General features: G+C 33.9%; 1 protein-coding gene across 2 annotated transcripts; it reads right to left on the bottom strand.

The window, feature by feature from the left end:
• Window positions 1-902: 902 nt before the first annotated feature.
• Window positions 903-5,693, bottom strand: LOC127101021 (protein IQ-DOMAIN 5). 2 transcript variants are annotated; one of them, XM_051038328.1, is made up of 7 exons: window positions 5,516-5,693; window positions 4,741-4,868; window positions 3,184-3,429; window positions 2,666-2,893; window positions 2,204-2,317; window positions 1,565-2,057; window positions 903-1,351 (listed from the first exon to the last, which is right to left on the bottom strand). In XM_051038328.1, exons 2-7 carry the CDS (start codon window positions 4,822-4,824, stop codon window positions 1,194-1,196), a joined length of 1,323 nt encoding a protein of 440 aa, XP_050894285.1. In that variant the 5' UTR covers window positions 4,825-4,868; window positions 5,516-5,693; the 3' UTR covers window positions 903-1,193. The 2 variants fall into 2 exon arrangements, with proteins under 2 accessions (XP_050894285.1, XP_050894286.1); XM_051038329.1 differs by having other exon boundaries at window positions 903-1,348.
• Window positions 5,694-16,765: the final 11,072 nt, after the last annotated feature.

Below are 16,765 nucleotides of genomic sequence, written 5' to 3'. Positions count from 1 at the left end.
ATAGTGCAAAAGTCTTTTTAAAAATTAATTGATTTTAATTACTTGAAAAGTTGTTTAAGGTAGAAATATTAATTTAAAGGTATTGTCGACTGACCGTCATGAGGTGGGAAGGAACGATGGACGTCATCTAGATGACGACTTACCTGTCATCCAGTTAGGACACGTCTTCTTCCATTTTTGTCTTTTAGCTATGACGGGTTGCCCCTTGACACGTCATAACGACCATCATGTTGGCAGTGGGTCCGTCATGACAGTGCAAAAAATGTATTTTGCTCTCGTTTTCGTCATTTCGCACCGTTTTCTCGCAGGGAGACCCATACATGTAAAATACTTGAAATAGACACAAAGTACCAACATAAAACCATTAAAAAAATAAAAAATGATACAAAATTGTATGTGAATCGAATCTGAGCTCACCTCTCCTCTTCTCTTTGATTCCATTTCTAATTGTTTGTTTTCAAAAAGATGGTTTATGTAGTTGATGAATGAAGGTTATGTTTGGTGTTAAATGAAATTGATTGAGGTGAAGATTTGAAATGGAGATGATGAAGATCATAGAAAAATGAAAGTTTGCTCTTCTAATGGTGTATGCACATGCGGGTGGCTTAAATTATGCATATTATGCATAGGTAACATGAAATAATAATGAACAATGGTAAAAACAATTATTAAAAAAAAAGGATAAATTAGATAAAACTTGGTATTAATTATGGTAAGTGGGTTAAGTCCAAAATAACCCTGAAAATTAATCAATTTAAACATGATTAGAAAAGGGTGATTCAGGTAATTCAATGTTATGTTCTTTTATTAGATAGATATTACATGTTAGCCTGCAACGATGTACTTTCTGACAAATAATATACTACCTTTCAACTTGGCAATAGCAATGAAATGGATGGCAATGGCACTCTGAAAGTTGTACATTTGAACATAAATATTATACAGCATTCATTATCATATAGCTCACAACAACAAATATGCATATAATTACAATAGATGTGTGTATCCACCTCACAAAACCCAAGCCAATCTCAACAATCAAACCACACCAATGTCTTCGTAGAAGAGAAAAGAGGAACATGTACATTGTGGTTGCGACCCCTCATCGCTTTGCACCATGCATTACATTTCACAGACAAATGTCATATCGCGATGTCAAAGGGAGAATGGAGTAGTTTCTTAATACTTATAAGTTACACACCCGTTTGCTGTGGAACGGATTTAGTAAGATTCCTATTCCCGTCTTCATTGAGCTTAGGTTTATTCCTTATAGGCTTTTGTGTGCTGCGTGTCCCTTTCACATTAGTTCTGGTAGGATATTTGTTCGTTTGAGCCCCGGAAACAACCCCTGCTAAAATACATGACAAATTAAACTTAGAAATGGCATCCTTCATTAATCTAACACACCATTCAACAGGATTTGGCAATATAGTGCTTCTAGCTTATTAGAAAATAGTTGTCATCATGTTTTATGTTAAGCAAACCTTGATGATGTTTTGCACTCGTGTATGTGATAATCTAATTATATTTGGACAACGCAGAGAAAGAGAACAAACAAACTCACCATTGTTAGGAAGAGATAACCGCTTTTTCGTCTGTTTATCTACCTGTGAGTTTCTCTCCTTTGGATTACTTTGAGATCTTGGAAAGCCAGATTTTGTGTTGTTTTCTTCAACGGGAATTTGAACATTTGCATTAGACTTTGGTTTAACAGATTGTGTGTTTGATGTCTCGAGCAAACCTGCTGACTTACTAGTGGAAGAAGAATCACAGCCATCAGAGAGAGAGGGGCCGGTTTTGTGACTGACAACACTTGGATGGATGTTTGGCAGATTTGATTTTGCATTATTAGGCTTTAACTGAGGTCTGATTCCATTGCTACTACCATCCATAACATCATTTTCGTCTACCTTTACTCCATCTTTCGTATTAATGTCAAGAAAGCGATTCTCCCAAGGACGTACAGCCATCCATCTTTCCAACCAATTCCAACCCCAACTACTTTTATCGGGTTCAAACCCTGAAGAAGCGGCAAGCTGCCTTGATCCTGCCTGCCACTGCAAAGAGGAAGAAAAATATCTCATGACCAAGCTCGAGGAATGAAAAGATGAACCAAAGGAAAAAATGTGTTCAAAGATAATAATGGAATAGCAACTGACATGGATAACAATTTTAAAATACAGTTTGACAATGGCAAATTTACCTGATGAGCTAGAGCATATGCCATGGCTCTCTCGCGTTTTGCTGCAGCCTCCTGTCTCTTTAATATTTTGGTTTGAATTTCTTCAACAGATCCCACACTGTCACACCAACCTTCCTGTAACAAACAAATACGAGAAATACACAACCTAAGTTGCTGGTCACTATTATTAATATTATGTTAACAGGAGCCTCCTAATTTTGTTTGAAAAAAGTACGCATGTATACTTCATGAAAACACGCTCAGCACAAATTGGATTCTTATGCAGCCAGATCAAAAGAATTGTGTTGTTTTTAAAACCAATTAAATGACATAAAAGTAAAACTTCATTTTGGTTTTGTTAGTTTGGACATTATTTTCCCCCTTTTTTGGACATTATAGATAAGAAAAATGAAAATAATGATGAAAAAACAAATATATTCCATAGTAATAAAACAAATTAGCTTTTGGAATAGTACTACTTACTTCAATTTCTCGAACACGGGCTTCGTTTACAAGCTGTTGCTGAAGTTTCTGTTGATCTGTTTGACTTTCCAATGCCAAGCGAACACGCCTTGCCCTAACACGAGCCTGAACCCTCACCAAAGCTTGCATGCAACGGAGAGTTATTGCAGCTTGTTTTCTTACTGCATGGCCTCTTACAAGGGCCTGAAGCCTTACCAATCCTTTCAAAGCTCGTAGTGCTCTTCTGGCCTAATAGCAACAGGTTTTGTGAGAGTTGTTGCCATTTCGGCAATAAAGAAATTGATTAGAACAAGTTTAAGATAGGGTTATCGCAAAAAAATAAAAGTTTCATATAGTTATGAAATGCATTTTGACATTAACAAATCACTAATAAAACCCTAGCAGATATAAAACAAAGAACAAGATATCCTGTTATAGTGTAAAAAAGGAATAAAAAACAGTACATGTAATCAAATCAATACAGCAAGAAATCCTCAAAATGTGATGATAAATTAAACCAAAATGAAGTGATCAATTACCAGAAATCCTCGAAACGCTGTTTGAATGCATATTGCAGCCCATTCTTCATTTGTGATTTGATGACTATGTGCAACATCCGGTGCTTGTTGTGAAGTAGAAGGAGAATAATGAGCATCAAGGTTTGATTGGGGATTTGCAAGATCTGCATCTCCAATAGGTGTAGCGCCATCATCACCAAACTCATTTTGAAGTTTGCTACTGTTAATTTCGATGGAATGCTTTCTTCGATGGCGAAACTTGCTAGCCTTTCGATTATTCAAAATATCAAATATTATTTTATTTTTGAAAATAAAAACACGTTGTTTATGATATGTGTCATGAAATTATACAACAACCAGAAAGAAGGTTGTCAAGCAATGCATTTTACAGTGCTAGGAAAAAAGTCTAAAATAACTTAGACATTAATAGTTTAACAATAGGAAAGTGGAAGTACAATTCAGAAAATAACTTGTAAAGCATTCCCAAAACTTTCCCAATCACTTAGATAGATAAAAAAGAAAAAAGTTCTGCTACTAACTACTAAAATATATGGAAAACATCTCATGATGTTTGGGTTGTATTGTATCATGGAGTAGTTCTTAATATCTTAGATGAACTCTTAAGACTGGTTTCCCCGTTTCTTTTACATTTCATATTATGTTTCATATATTTAATTTGGAGAAGGAGTCCTGTAATCCTGGTGATGAATTTTCCTATTTAATTGATATCAGTATAAATAAGGGTTAGTGCTTGATCATTTGTATAATTGAAGTATGATCACAGTTCACAAGTCTGTACTCTTTATCTTTCCTATTTGATTTCCTTATCTAAAACCTCATAACTTTCAACATTAACAGCAGATATGCAAGTGTGTAGGGTGCTGGTTGGCCTTGGTACTTTGCAGATATGCAAACGTCGAAAATCAAGGGCGAGAACCTGAATGTGACATTCACCTGTTGCAAACACAGTTGCTGTCACCAGAAACGAAGAGTCAACTTGCTATTTTTGGTCCTTTAACAGAGCGTCTCTTTGTTTCTATCGTTAATGAGTGGGAAGAGAGGTAGGGAAACATACTTAAATTGGAAAACGATAAAACAGCTCTTAAAAATTTTTAAATTGGATATATCAGATGGTGGAAAAGGAAAGTATAAACCCTAACCAATATGCGGCCGCTAAAGGGCTATTTTGCTGCTACTGCAAAACGTGGATAGACAGTGTTTTACCGTTCTAAAGCTTGATTACGGCTTTGTAGTTTGAATTTTAAATAGATAAAATGAATTCACTTAAATTAAACAAACACACTTTCTTCAGATTTCAGATTTCTGAAACATAATCCATGAAAAGGGTGACATAATAGATCACAAAAAACCCATGCTCTCAAGGTGAACCATAACAAGCAAAGTTATATGCTTTACTTATGAGTTTCGTTTTTTGCAACAGGAGAGGAAGAAAGAACATAAAGAGCTAAGTGACTTTACAAAAATTAAGCCAAAAGTCCAAATACAATAACTACTACGAGCAACGAATAGTACATAGTAAATAGAAGAGATAAGACAGACAGAGAAAACTATACTCACATTTCCATCCTTCTCTAAGGACTCGCGCTTTTCTGATTTCTTTAAACCAACCAATGCTCTAATCCACTTCCCCGGGACACCCATCTCGTCGTTCACTCTATCTCAATCTAGCACAAATTTACAATTTTCTGCCCAAGCCAATGCAAACCAGTCAATTATAACACACAGTCTTAATTAGCCAAAATGTGAACTAAATTAAGATATGAGGTTCGGGAACAATGCGGTCCAGGGTTCAATCTCTGCGGCTAACAAATTCCCCCAAATTCCCCGCCATAACAAACTAACCACTAACAAGATACTCCACAAATTCAACAAGTTATGCATAGAAACTGTCTCCACAAAACATTGAAAAAAATGAATTTTTCAACTAATGTAGAGTTAATTGCATAACACATAAGAATCATTGCTCATAACATCAGGAATAAAATAAACCTTTCTAAAAAACAATAGATCTCACCAAAATTGAGATAATGGCAAATAAATAAATAACTATTTGAACCGTTTGGTTCTAAGTAAATTCATAGTTAACAAACTCAGTTGCTGAAGAACGATAAACCTCAGAAAATCCCTAATTTCAACAACAACAAAAAGAGAATTGTCCAAAGCTGGAAAAAAAGTTTGAAACTTTGGGAAAGAAAAAGGAACCCTATTGCATGAAAAAGAATGCAGATCCAGTGATGAGAAAGCGAAAGGTGAATTCAACTGAAACACAGAAACTTATGCAATAGATATAGTGAGAGAGAGAGAGAGGTGAATCAAAAGTTGGAGAAGATACCGTTTTACTTTTAGCAGTTGATTCATGACTCACTGAGTCAAATACCGAGTTTCCTCATCCAAAATTATGCAGCTTTGAGTTGAAACAGTGTTTTCAACCTCTCTCACACACATATACACTATTTTTATGGGATTTTGAGCTCTTACTATTTTGTTGTTTAGTTTTAATAATAAAGTTTATTTCATTCTTCTCTCATTCCAAATAAGTTATTTTGATTATTCTTCATCACATACAAAAGTGAAAGTAAAAGGATGAAAAGAAAGAGATTGAGTAATAAAAAACAATTACTCAAATGAATAGTATAATTAAAAGAAAGATACTTGATAAGAGCACTTCAATGAGATATTAATAATCTTTTTCATCCTAGTTTGATAATTTAACATAATTTAACATTCAATTTAATTTAAAAAATGAAGTTGTGTTAAATTTATAAAAAAAAAATATTGTTTATTATGATCTTTCATAATTACAAGAATTACAAAGAAAATATTTGATTTATATATAATAAAATTATTAAAAACACATTTTTCTAACTAGATTTGTTATATATTATCGAATTTTCAGAATCCGTGTAAAAATAAAATATTATATTTGAATTATAAGTTGTTTTTTAAAATTAAAAATGATATTGAATTAATATTATCATTTACGAAGTTTTCGTTGTTAATTATAATTAATAGGATAACTAAATAAAATAAAAATAGGATGAAAAAATAATTTAATTGATAGATGTTACTTAAGTTAAATTGATGTAATTTTTTTTTATTAAGGACAATAACATTTATTTATATATTAGTTTATATAAAAATATATTAAAATTTATGTAAATTATAGTTTTGATCTTCAAATTTATCTAATTCACTAAATTAATCTCTAAATTTAAATTCAAATCATTTTGATCTTCTTATTCTAAATTCAAATAATTTAATTTTTTTTAACTATTATTTTATAAAAAATGATGAAATATTTATTTTTAACTTATATTTGTATCCGTAAAATTCAGCGATACATTTATAGACAATCATTTAAAAAATAAAAATATCGGTAATTTTAAGTAAGGATTATTAATTTTAAAATAGGGGAATCAAAATTTTAAATTTTAAATTTTAAATAAAAGAATTAATTTCGTGAATCGGTAAAATAGTTAAGCCTAAAATTTAAATAAAAATATATTAATATTTATAATTTAACATTTTTAAAAAACTAAATAAATTAAGCTAAATAAGTAAAGATATATTAGTAAGAATAATTATTATTTTAACATTAAAAAGAGTACATATATACTTTTATGAAAGAGAGGAAGTCCATCAAAAGACAGTGAACCAAAAAATGCGAATTCGTTAGCATTATTCCTTAAAAAATAAGTAGTACATCAAAACGAGCTTACTTTGTTGTTATTAGTATTAATTGATTAATTAATAGATAGAGGATGAAGGAAAAAACAAAAAAGTGGCCGAAAAAGGGAGAGACCCGGTGTCGTCTAATGTGCGCCGGGGGTAATAGGGAAAATAGAAAACGATGTCGTACAAGAATCGGCGAAAGCCACAAAGGAATTGTCGTTGTCATCCCTCATACTCGTGAGGAACATGGGGTAGTCTGATTGAGAGTCAATCAAGGGGACCTCTTTTATTTTGAACTTAAACCAACCTCATCTTCGTTTTATTCGATTAGTTAATTCATTCTTTTTTGGTTATAAGAAAACAAATACTAGCATAAGCATATGCCATTAGGAAACTTGTTTTTGTAAATATATATGTTTCAAGTACATTTTTGTTATCTTCTTAACTCGTTAACATGGAAAGAAATCATTTTTATTATGAATTTGGTAACAATATTTTTAAAAACGGTTAAAAATAGTTGTTATATATATATATATATATATATATATATATATATATATATATATATATATATTATTTAAACCACTCAATATGATTCGAGAGTAATATAACTTTTAAAGAGACAATCAAATCGATTATGATATTTTAATCATTCTTAATTATTAAATGGACTAATATATTTTCGAAGAAATAAAATTTCTTCAAAGAGATAAATTTTCAAGGGACTAGAAAGGAGAGAAAAAAGAATTGTTCATAACTCAATAGCAACATTGGACTTTGCATTTTTTTCAAATTCACACATGAACACACATAGAGTTTCAACAATCCCACCACTTAAATTTAAAAAATAATTCAAAAGTTTCTTTTAAGATTATGCATAAGTTAATGTGTATTACAATTTGATTCAGATTTTACTAGAGTGACTCGTAATCTTGAACTTTATTGCTGAAGCGCCGCGAAAAATACAAAGTCGCCACCGAATTTTATTTATTTCAAAGGAAAGGGAAAATAGCGATAAAGCCCCAAATGAGAGAAATAGTCTCGCAACCAAGAGAAGATTCATAAGTCGGTTATGCAAGGGGAAGGTATTAGCACCCCTCACATCCATGGTACTCCATGGGAACCACTTGCTTGTATCAAATGCTTATGGATGTTGTTTATCTGTAAATTGCTTACTATCGAGAATGGGATGAAAGAATAAGATGGGGGTGAAAATAAGTTTTAAGTTAGTGTGCTCGCCAAGGATTTGGGTCTTTGTGCCTACATATCCCCATACGTGCAATGAGAAAATCAGAGCTCCGTAGTTCGGATCACAAACGGAACATTTGTGTGGTTGTTTTTAATGAACAGTATTGACGTTCGCGCGCTTCTGTTCACTTGCTTGTATACTCTGTCATGGGATCGGAAAGTATTTGCTTGTTTGCTGTAAAGTGGATACGCTTGGTTCGCACTCTAGTAGTTAAACATTACTTGCTCGCACATAGAGGCTTAAGCTTCGTTCACGGTAGAACGAAAGTAATATGTTCTTTCTGAAAGGTTTTGAGGAGAAATCCCTAAGGCAAAATATGATTTGATTTGTTGAGGTTGATTTTATGTAGGGAGACAAGTATCGGACCCTTGGCTAGATACAGTCAACGGTCCAAGAACTCGAGATTTGAGAGGACAATGTTGTCCTAACCACTCTTTTTCATCCCAAAAGAGATTTGAATTGTGAAAAGAGTTTGGCAAGTCTAATCATTGGAACTTAGAGGGAGACAAGTATCTGACCCTTGACTAAGTACAGTCAACGATCAGCGTACTTGGGAATTGAGAGGACAATGGAGTCCTAACTACTCTTTTTCTCCCTCATCACACCTAGATCTAAATTGTTTGAATCATTAGATGTTTTAAGAGGGAAAGTCAAGTGTCGGGTCCCCAGGCTAGGTACGACCGACAACCCAATTACTTGAATGTTATGTACAAACACGTACACCCCATTTTGCATTCCAATTTGTTATGAAAATGATTTTGAAAAAGGTACTAGACGTTGGATCAAGTATTTGAATTTATTATGAAAAATAGTGAGTGAAGAATGGAGGTGAGAGATAGAATAAGGTTGAGAAGAGAATGGAGAAGAGATGATAGAATGGGTTTGAGAAAGGAATGGAGGAGAGATGTGGATAATGGATCATGAAACGGATGGAGAATGCTTGACATTGGATCAAACATTCACGTTGCAATGGTGTGAGTTTTATTCGAAAAAATAACTTGACGTTGAATCAAGTACCTTTTGTTTCTTTCGAAATGCTTTGTTTATCGTTTTGTATTTTTATCTTCGTTATTAACATGCATGGTGAACTAACTAGAAAGCAATAAATCTAAGCTATTACATGATCATGGGGTGGGGGAACATTTAACCCACAATGGGGGGATGGATCCACACAATACAACATAAGAGAATGAAAAGAAAATACAATTTATAAACTATTAAACTATGTATCATGCCTAAAGCATACAAGTGGCACGGTACTTTAAACAATACAGGACTATTGAAAGAGAGTGAATAGGTTAGGAGCATGACTAGCTAGGAGTGAGCTTGGATCTCAAAATCACATGTGGACACAAAATAACAAACGGGTTAGCGTGAGATCAAGTCAAATGGATGAAAATGATACAATAGATATAAACATATTCAATGGTTAAAATCAATTCGAAAGAGATAAATTTTCAAAGGACTAGAAAAGGAGAGAAGAAAAAAATTATTCATAACTCAATAGCATTGAGATAGAGATGAAAGAGAAAGGCTGGATAACTCAAAATACATTTGAAGTGCTTTGGAAAGAAACATAAGCAAGCAACATGGGACTTTGCATTTTTTTCAAATTCACACACCAACACACATAGAGTTTCAACAATCCCACCACTTAAATTTAAAAAATAATTCAAAAGTTTCTTTTAAGATTATGCATAAGTTAATGTGTATTACAATTTGATTCAGATTTTACTAGAGTGGCTCGTAATCTTGAAATTTATTGCTAATATCAAAACACACAACTTTTTCTTAGGTGTATTCTCAAAAATCTAGAGTGTTAAATATCTTGCACGTCAATCCTAGTTTAGTGAATGATTTAAAAAATTCGCTTAAAATTCTAATTGGAAACGACTCCCACTTTCACAATCACAAAGGTGAGTCTACCAAGAATACTTTTGTAGCTAGGTACTCCATCATACATAAAGTATGAATCTTATTAAGAGTTTATATTATCACATAGTTTCACTACTTTAGGAATTATGCTTTTTTTTAATATATTATAGCATGTTCACCTTATATCATTCCATAACTTATTATTACCTATTAAACTTATTTCTTGGGTTGAAACCCTTCCTGAATTTGTTTCAAATCTCTTTGGGTTAAATCGGGTGAAAATCTCAAACCAGCTATGTTCTTGTTCTCGGAAAGCTCAACAAATTGTCCCTATCTAGCAGATTGGCCATTCTCCAACACTTGTTGAGCATCTTTCAAAGATGTCATGGATTCCCCATTCTTCCTAGCAGTAATATCATCAACAGAAAGAGCTTTAAACGGTGTTCCCTCAGCTTCGTCGGCATCAGTGTATGAAAATGAAGAGAGATGACTCACCAACATGGTCTGCTCGCCACCCACGATCACTAACTTCCCATTCTTCACAAACTTCAACTTCTGATGAAGACTTGATGTCACTGCCCCAGCCTCATGAATTCATGGACGTCCTAAGAGACAATCGGAGGCGGGATGAATATCCATCACTTGAAAGGTGATCTAAAATAAGCATGGACCTATCTTCATTAGGAGATCAACCTCCCCAATTACGGTTTTCCTTGAGCCATCGAAGGCCTTCATAACAACCCCCATTGAATCTCATCGGAGCACCTTGATAAGAAAGCTTGGACATAATGGACTTAGGCAAAACATTCAGAGAAAAGACAATGTCTACCAGCACATTGGACATGGCATCTTCTTGACAGTTCATGGAAATGTGCAAATCCAAGTTATGGTTCCTCCCCTGTTCGAGCAACTCTTCACCACTAAAGCTCAGGTTGTTACATGCGATAATATTGGCCATAATTCCATCAAATTGATCAACCGTTACATTGTGATCCATATAGGCTTGCTCCAGGACCTTTTGCAAATCCTCTCGGTGAGCCTCTGAACTCATCAGTAAAGATAATACATATATCTTGGACGAGGTGTGCAACAACTGGTCCAGCACATTAAAATCACTCTTCTTAATCAATTCCAGCACTTCATCTTAATCAGAACTCTAATTGACAATGTTGCATTGGTCGGACTACATAACGGGAGTTTTCTCTTGAGTTAGTTTCTCTATCACAACATCTTCGGTTCTTTTAGGGGCTGCAACAACAAATACTCGACCACTTTGGGTCACACCACTTACGTTGACAATGTTCACAACAGACGAAAAAGAAGGAGTAGGCACCTCTTTTCCATCTTCCAACATGGAAGCATTGTACTTATAAGGAACAACTTTATCAGACTTATATGGCGTAGGACCCGCCAAAACGAATGAACAATGGATAAAATAACAGACTTCTGGCCATTATATACAATCACAATTGGTTCTGGGATGTTAAAACGGGGAACTATGACGTTTACCTCATGCTCATCTTCATCCATATCCCTCGTAATTTGAATAACATTTTGATCTAGCATCTCTTATAGGTCTCTTTTTACCACAACACATCCTCGAGAGTTTCTGTAACAAATGTCGCAAGAAGCATGGTCATGCTCATAATAGCTCAACTCACACAATGTTGCATGCATTTTGACCAAGGATCTTATTATCAGATTGACATCTGTATTAGATTTCTAGTGCATTGTAGAATCTACTCTAAAAAATATTGTCTATATGGTATTTAAACCACTCAATATAATTTGAGAGTAATATAACTTTCAAGGGACAACAAAATGAATTATGATATTTTGATCACTCTTAATTATTAAATGGATTAAAATGTTTTCGAAGAAATAAAATTTCTTCGAAGAGATAAATTTTCAAAGGACTAGAAAGGAGAGAAAAAAGAATTGTTCATAACTCAATATCATTGAGGTAGAGATGAAAGAGAAAGACTTGATAACTCAAAATACTTTTTGAAGTGCTTTAGAAAGAAACATAAGCAAGCAACATTGGACTTTACATTTTTTTCAAATTCACACACCAACACACATAGAGTTTCAACAATCCCACCACTTAAATTTAAAAAATAATTCAAAAGTTTATTTTAAGATTATGTATAAGTTAATGTGTATTACAATTTGATTCAGATTTTACTAGAGTGACTCGTAATCTTGAACTTTATTGCTAATATCAAAACACACAACTTTTTCTTAGGTGTATTCTCAAAAATCTAAAGTGTTAAAGATCTTTCACATCAATCCTAGTTTAGTGAATGATTTATAATTTTCGCTTAAAATTCTACAGGAAACGACTCCCACTTTCACAATTACAAAGGTGAATCTACCAAGAATACTTTTGTAGCTAGGTACTCCATCATAGATAGAGTATGAGTCTCATTAAGAGTTTATATTATCACATCATTTCACTGCTTTAGGAATTATACTTTTTTTAATATATTATAGCATGTTCACCTTATATCACCCCATAACTTGTTATTACCCATTAAACTTATTTCTCTGGATCTCTAGTAATTTAAGTCAGATTACCATTACGAGTGATTCATTTTTAGTCTCATCTTAATTGGTGTGTTATAGACTTTCTTTTTAGATAATACTTTCATAAAATGTCAACTAAATTTTTTATCAGTTGTAAGACCCCAATTTTGGCCCTAAGATCCCTCATGGTCCATATCATCTCATATCATGGCCTCAAGGATCATTGCATACCTTTGCTTCCCTCCTAGTGGGTGGGTTGTCTTGTGAGTGTGGTTCTTGATCACCAAGCATGTATTGCATTTGTATATCATTTCTTTTCATTTGTCTATTAACCAAAAGTACAAAGATATTGTCATCTAACCATGTTACTTGCAGATGAAGCAAACTAGGTCAATCAGTCAAAATCATTCATTGAGCAGTAGATGGTGGCCATTCTTGAAGAATTTGGGCACCATGATCATTCATCAAGAGTTCATATGAGTTGTGACATCATTTTGAATCAAGATATCAAGTAGTAGGGGCTTGGAATTCATCAGAACATGGTTCAGTCAAGCAAAACCCTAGCAAAGTCAACTGAAGTCAACCTTGGTCAACTGTGCATTTAATCAGTGATTTGATGGTGGGAATTGGTCTGAGAGGTCTCATTCATGTCCATATAAGCCTCATATAACATGTCAAGCATCATCAGTGAAGAATTTGAAGTCAGACAAGAAATTTCCAAAAATAGAAAGTTGACCTGTAATTGGATTTTGCCAAAAATGGAAACTTCTTCTCCTCAACATTACTTCATCATACAAGCTTCAAATGAATTTTTGTCCAACATGAAAGTTGAAGATCTTGTTCTCCCATTTCCAAAAAGTCCAAGAACACTCATTTCTCATTTATGGTTGGCAAGTTATGATCAAATCATTCTCAAAAAAATTTTGAACTTCAAAGTGGCATATCTTCCAAACCATTTGGCCAAATTGAGTGAGGTTTTTTGCTACAAGTCATATTTGATGTGCTCTATCCAAATCTTTCATCACAATTCACCAAAACTCAACCAATCAAAATGGCCTTTTTCCAAGTGACTTGAATTAAATAAGTGAGGTGAAAATTGAGTTTTCAAATTAAGCCTTTGCTATGCATTTTACCACTTGCCAAAGTTCTGAAATGATATTTGGGATTTGCTTGAGCCCAATTTCGTGCATTATCATGCACCCCCATGCAACTTGAATGGATTTTAGCAAATTGGTCAAAACACACTTCATTAAGCAAATTCTGATTACCATTCAATTAACCAAGCTTACAAACACTAAACAGGGTATATATGGAACATTTTCTGCTGAGAAGCCCTAGCCACTTTCACAAAACAGATCAAAAACTCTCTTGCTCTCAAAACATTCATTTTTTCTCCATCTTGAATTTTTGCTGAAAACTCCAAAAGAGCTCGAACTTGTGCTGGTTGCTTCATCATTCACCATCACTTTGGAAGCATTTGTGAGCATCAAACCACAACTGTAGCACCATTATACAGCACTGTTTCATCAACCTTCATCCATGGCAGATTTTGATTGGAGCTTCTTCCAAGGATGTTGAGCTAAAACCCTTCATTCATTCATCATCTGGAGCTTGAAGCAGCATCTGTTTCAACAATACACGACCAAACAACATCTGAATCACCACTGCCCTCCAAATTTGGTAAGTTTTCGAATCACACCATTTCCAAAATCATGCTATGCTTTAGGAAGATCTCTTCATGCTGGTTTCAATGAACTTTGAATCATAAAAAATGGTTGCATATTGAGAGAGATACTTGGATTCAAAGTTTCATATGTGAATGTGTTTTTGCTTGGTTCTCTCTTGTTAGCATAAATTAATGAAAATGGATGTTGTAATGTTGATGTATGCTGTTAGATAATTCGATTGGTATGTTTGTTTGCCAATTCTGGAAATTTTTTTATCACGATTGTTGGGGATGATGAACAGTGCACCGAACCCTAATTTCTTGAAAACCCAGAACGCGATTGGCTGTGTGGATCTTTTGTTTTGCATGCGGGAACTGTTGCATCGCCATGAAGCCATTTGCTACGTGCCACCTCACTAAGTGAAACGCAGCGTTTCACTTAGTGAGTCCAGTTATTACGAAATTGCCATTTCTGTTTTCTATTTCCATTAAATCATTTCCCTTTTGCAATATTTATTTCATTTTACATGACCAACTTAGAAAAATCATAAGCACTCAATTTTGATCCAAATTAGATGGGATTTTTTGCAAAATGCTTCTCTTGACCTCTAGTTTTTTATCATGATTTTTCCAGATTTTTTGCACGTGTGGATTTTAAAATGTGCTAGGATTTGTCATATGTGTCCATTTTATGTATGTCTTGCCAAATCAATTGTGAAATGATGATACATTATCCAATGACTCCCAAATTTTTTGTGCTTAAACTAGATATGTTCATGGTGATTTTGGCGTGGAGTTTGTGAATTTATCATTGCTGGTTGTGGAGTTATGATTTTTTGAATTAGGGTGTGACAATTTGTGTCACACCATTGATGTCCAACTTCATGATTTTAATTACCATGCTTAATGAACTCACATTGGTTTGCATTTTTGCATGAATGTACTTATGGATGTCTAGTTTACATGTGATTTTTTCTGGAATTATTGATGGCATTTCCTAATTGTTTGGGATTTTCTCCCCTGTTTGGTCATTTGTTGACTTTTTGTGACACATGTTCTCATATGATTTATGAAATTCTCATGCATTATTGAATGAACTTGAAATTTGACATGTGAATTGTAGACATCTTAAAGTTTGTCATGGTTTTGATCCCGTTCATTTCTCATATGTTGTCACTGTTTTATGATTTATTGAAGTTGGTGCATGTTTGGTTGACTTCTTTGAGCATGCTTGAACTTGCCTTGCCTATCTAATTTTCATTGACCAACTTCCCTTTATCCAAATGAGCTGAAATTTGATATGCTTGTCATGTTATGGATGGTGTTTGATCATGAATTATTTGATAATTTATTGAGATGTTTGAGATTGGTTTTAAGCTAAATCATTCTGTTGACTTCTATGAGCTTCTATATGCCATGCTTTGACCTAATTTGCTTATGAAATGATGATGATGATTGATATGAACATGAAACCAATTGAGTTTGTTTCTTGATTGTTTGAACTTGATTTTGGACACTTGTCATTTGCTGTTTTGACTTTCTTATCTCTTTTTGACCCTAGGCTTGTCCTAGTGGTCATGTTGCTCATGTTTAAGTTTGTTGTTTCAGGTTAAGCAACAAATACCGAAAGAGATCATTACAAATTGATTGAGCTTGATTGATTATCATGACTAACTTGTTTGTTTTGTAGGTTGCTTGGCTCACATGCTTTGAGCCTTGTGCATTGCACATTTAACTGATTGTGTTGACTGTTGATCTCTATCTCATTTTGGTTTGACTTTGAGTTGTGTACTGATTCTGTTTGACTGGTTTCAGGTACCCTTAGTTGCTTAGTTCTTTAAGAACTTGCTTTGCTTTGCTTTAATAGCAATTTGCATTGAGGTATAATCCCTTATCTTCATGTAGTCTGGAAGACCTGGCCTGTTACTTGGCCAGGCAACTGTCTGAAGTCCTCCTTAAGAGGCAATGTTTGTGTGTGTTTACATTTGTCCCAAGCAGGAAAAGTCCTTTGAATAAGGCAATTGGTAGACAAAAGAGATATGTAACCTAGCTCCTACTATTCTGTGAGTCACTCACATTGCTCACACCACATGTGTTGATGCATAGTGAGTAAAAACCCAAGATTAATCGAGTCAATAACTTGTGAAGAGAGTTCCATCTTTCTGAACTCCCACACCTTCTGATATTCAAAGCTCTCCCTGACCAGGGATAAGAGCAATGAGGCACACCCCTCATACCTTTTCATCTGCTTCACCTTAGCCCCTCAATGGCAAGGTTAAGAGCACCATTAACCCTATTCCAGTTGGCTTCAATGCCTAACCCTTTGGTATGAGCCTGATTGTTTGGTTATAGTGTGTGCTGAATGACTTCAATTGATTGATTGCTCACTTCATATACACATGTTTACTTGTATGCTTTGTGCCTTTATCATCATTAATTGCTCATTAGTGCATGATCATTTCATTTGTCTTTATGACATATCTTTGTTGTTTACCCATTGAGGACAATTGTAAGACCATTCATTGGCCATTGTTCCTATGATATGGAAGTGAGTATGAGACCATCTCATTGGCCACTCATCTTCTCTTTGCTTG

This window comes from Lathyrus oleraceus, chromosome 7, assembly GCF_024323335.1.
Source record: "Lathyrus oleraceus cultivar Zhongwan6 chromosome 7, CAAS_Psat_ZW6_1.0, whole genome shotgun sequence".
In the NCBI taxonomy this organism is placed as follows: Eukaryota; Viridiplantae; Streptophyta; class Magnoliopsida; order Fabales; family Fabaceae; genus Lathyrus; species Lathyrus oleraceus.
The sequence above is the reverse complement of the archived record's forward strand: the minus strand, read 5'-3'. Positions and strand labels throughout refer to the sequence as shown.

What these genes read in the sequence shown, in the direction of transcription:
- LOC127101021 (XM_051038328.1), bottom strand. Translation starts at nt 4,824, where the DNA reads ATGGGTGTCCCGGGGAAGTGGATTAGAGCATTGGTTGGTTTAAAGAAA. An exon ending in CCTTAGAGAAGGATGGAAAT is followed by an intron (nt 3,430 to 4,740) that starts GTGAGTATAGTT and finishes AATAATCGAAAG; the next exon opens with GCTAGCAAGTTTCGCCATCG. An exon ending in CAGCGTTTCGAGGATTTCTG is followed by an intron (nt 2,894 to 3,183) that starts GTAATTGATCAC and finishes TGTTGCTATTAG; the next exon opens with GCCAGAAGAGCACTACGAGC.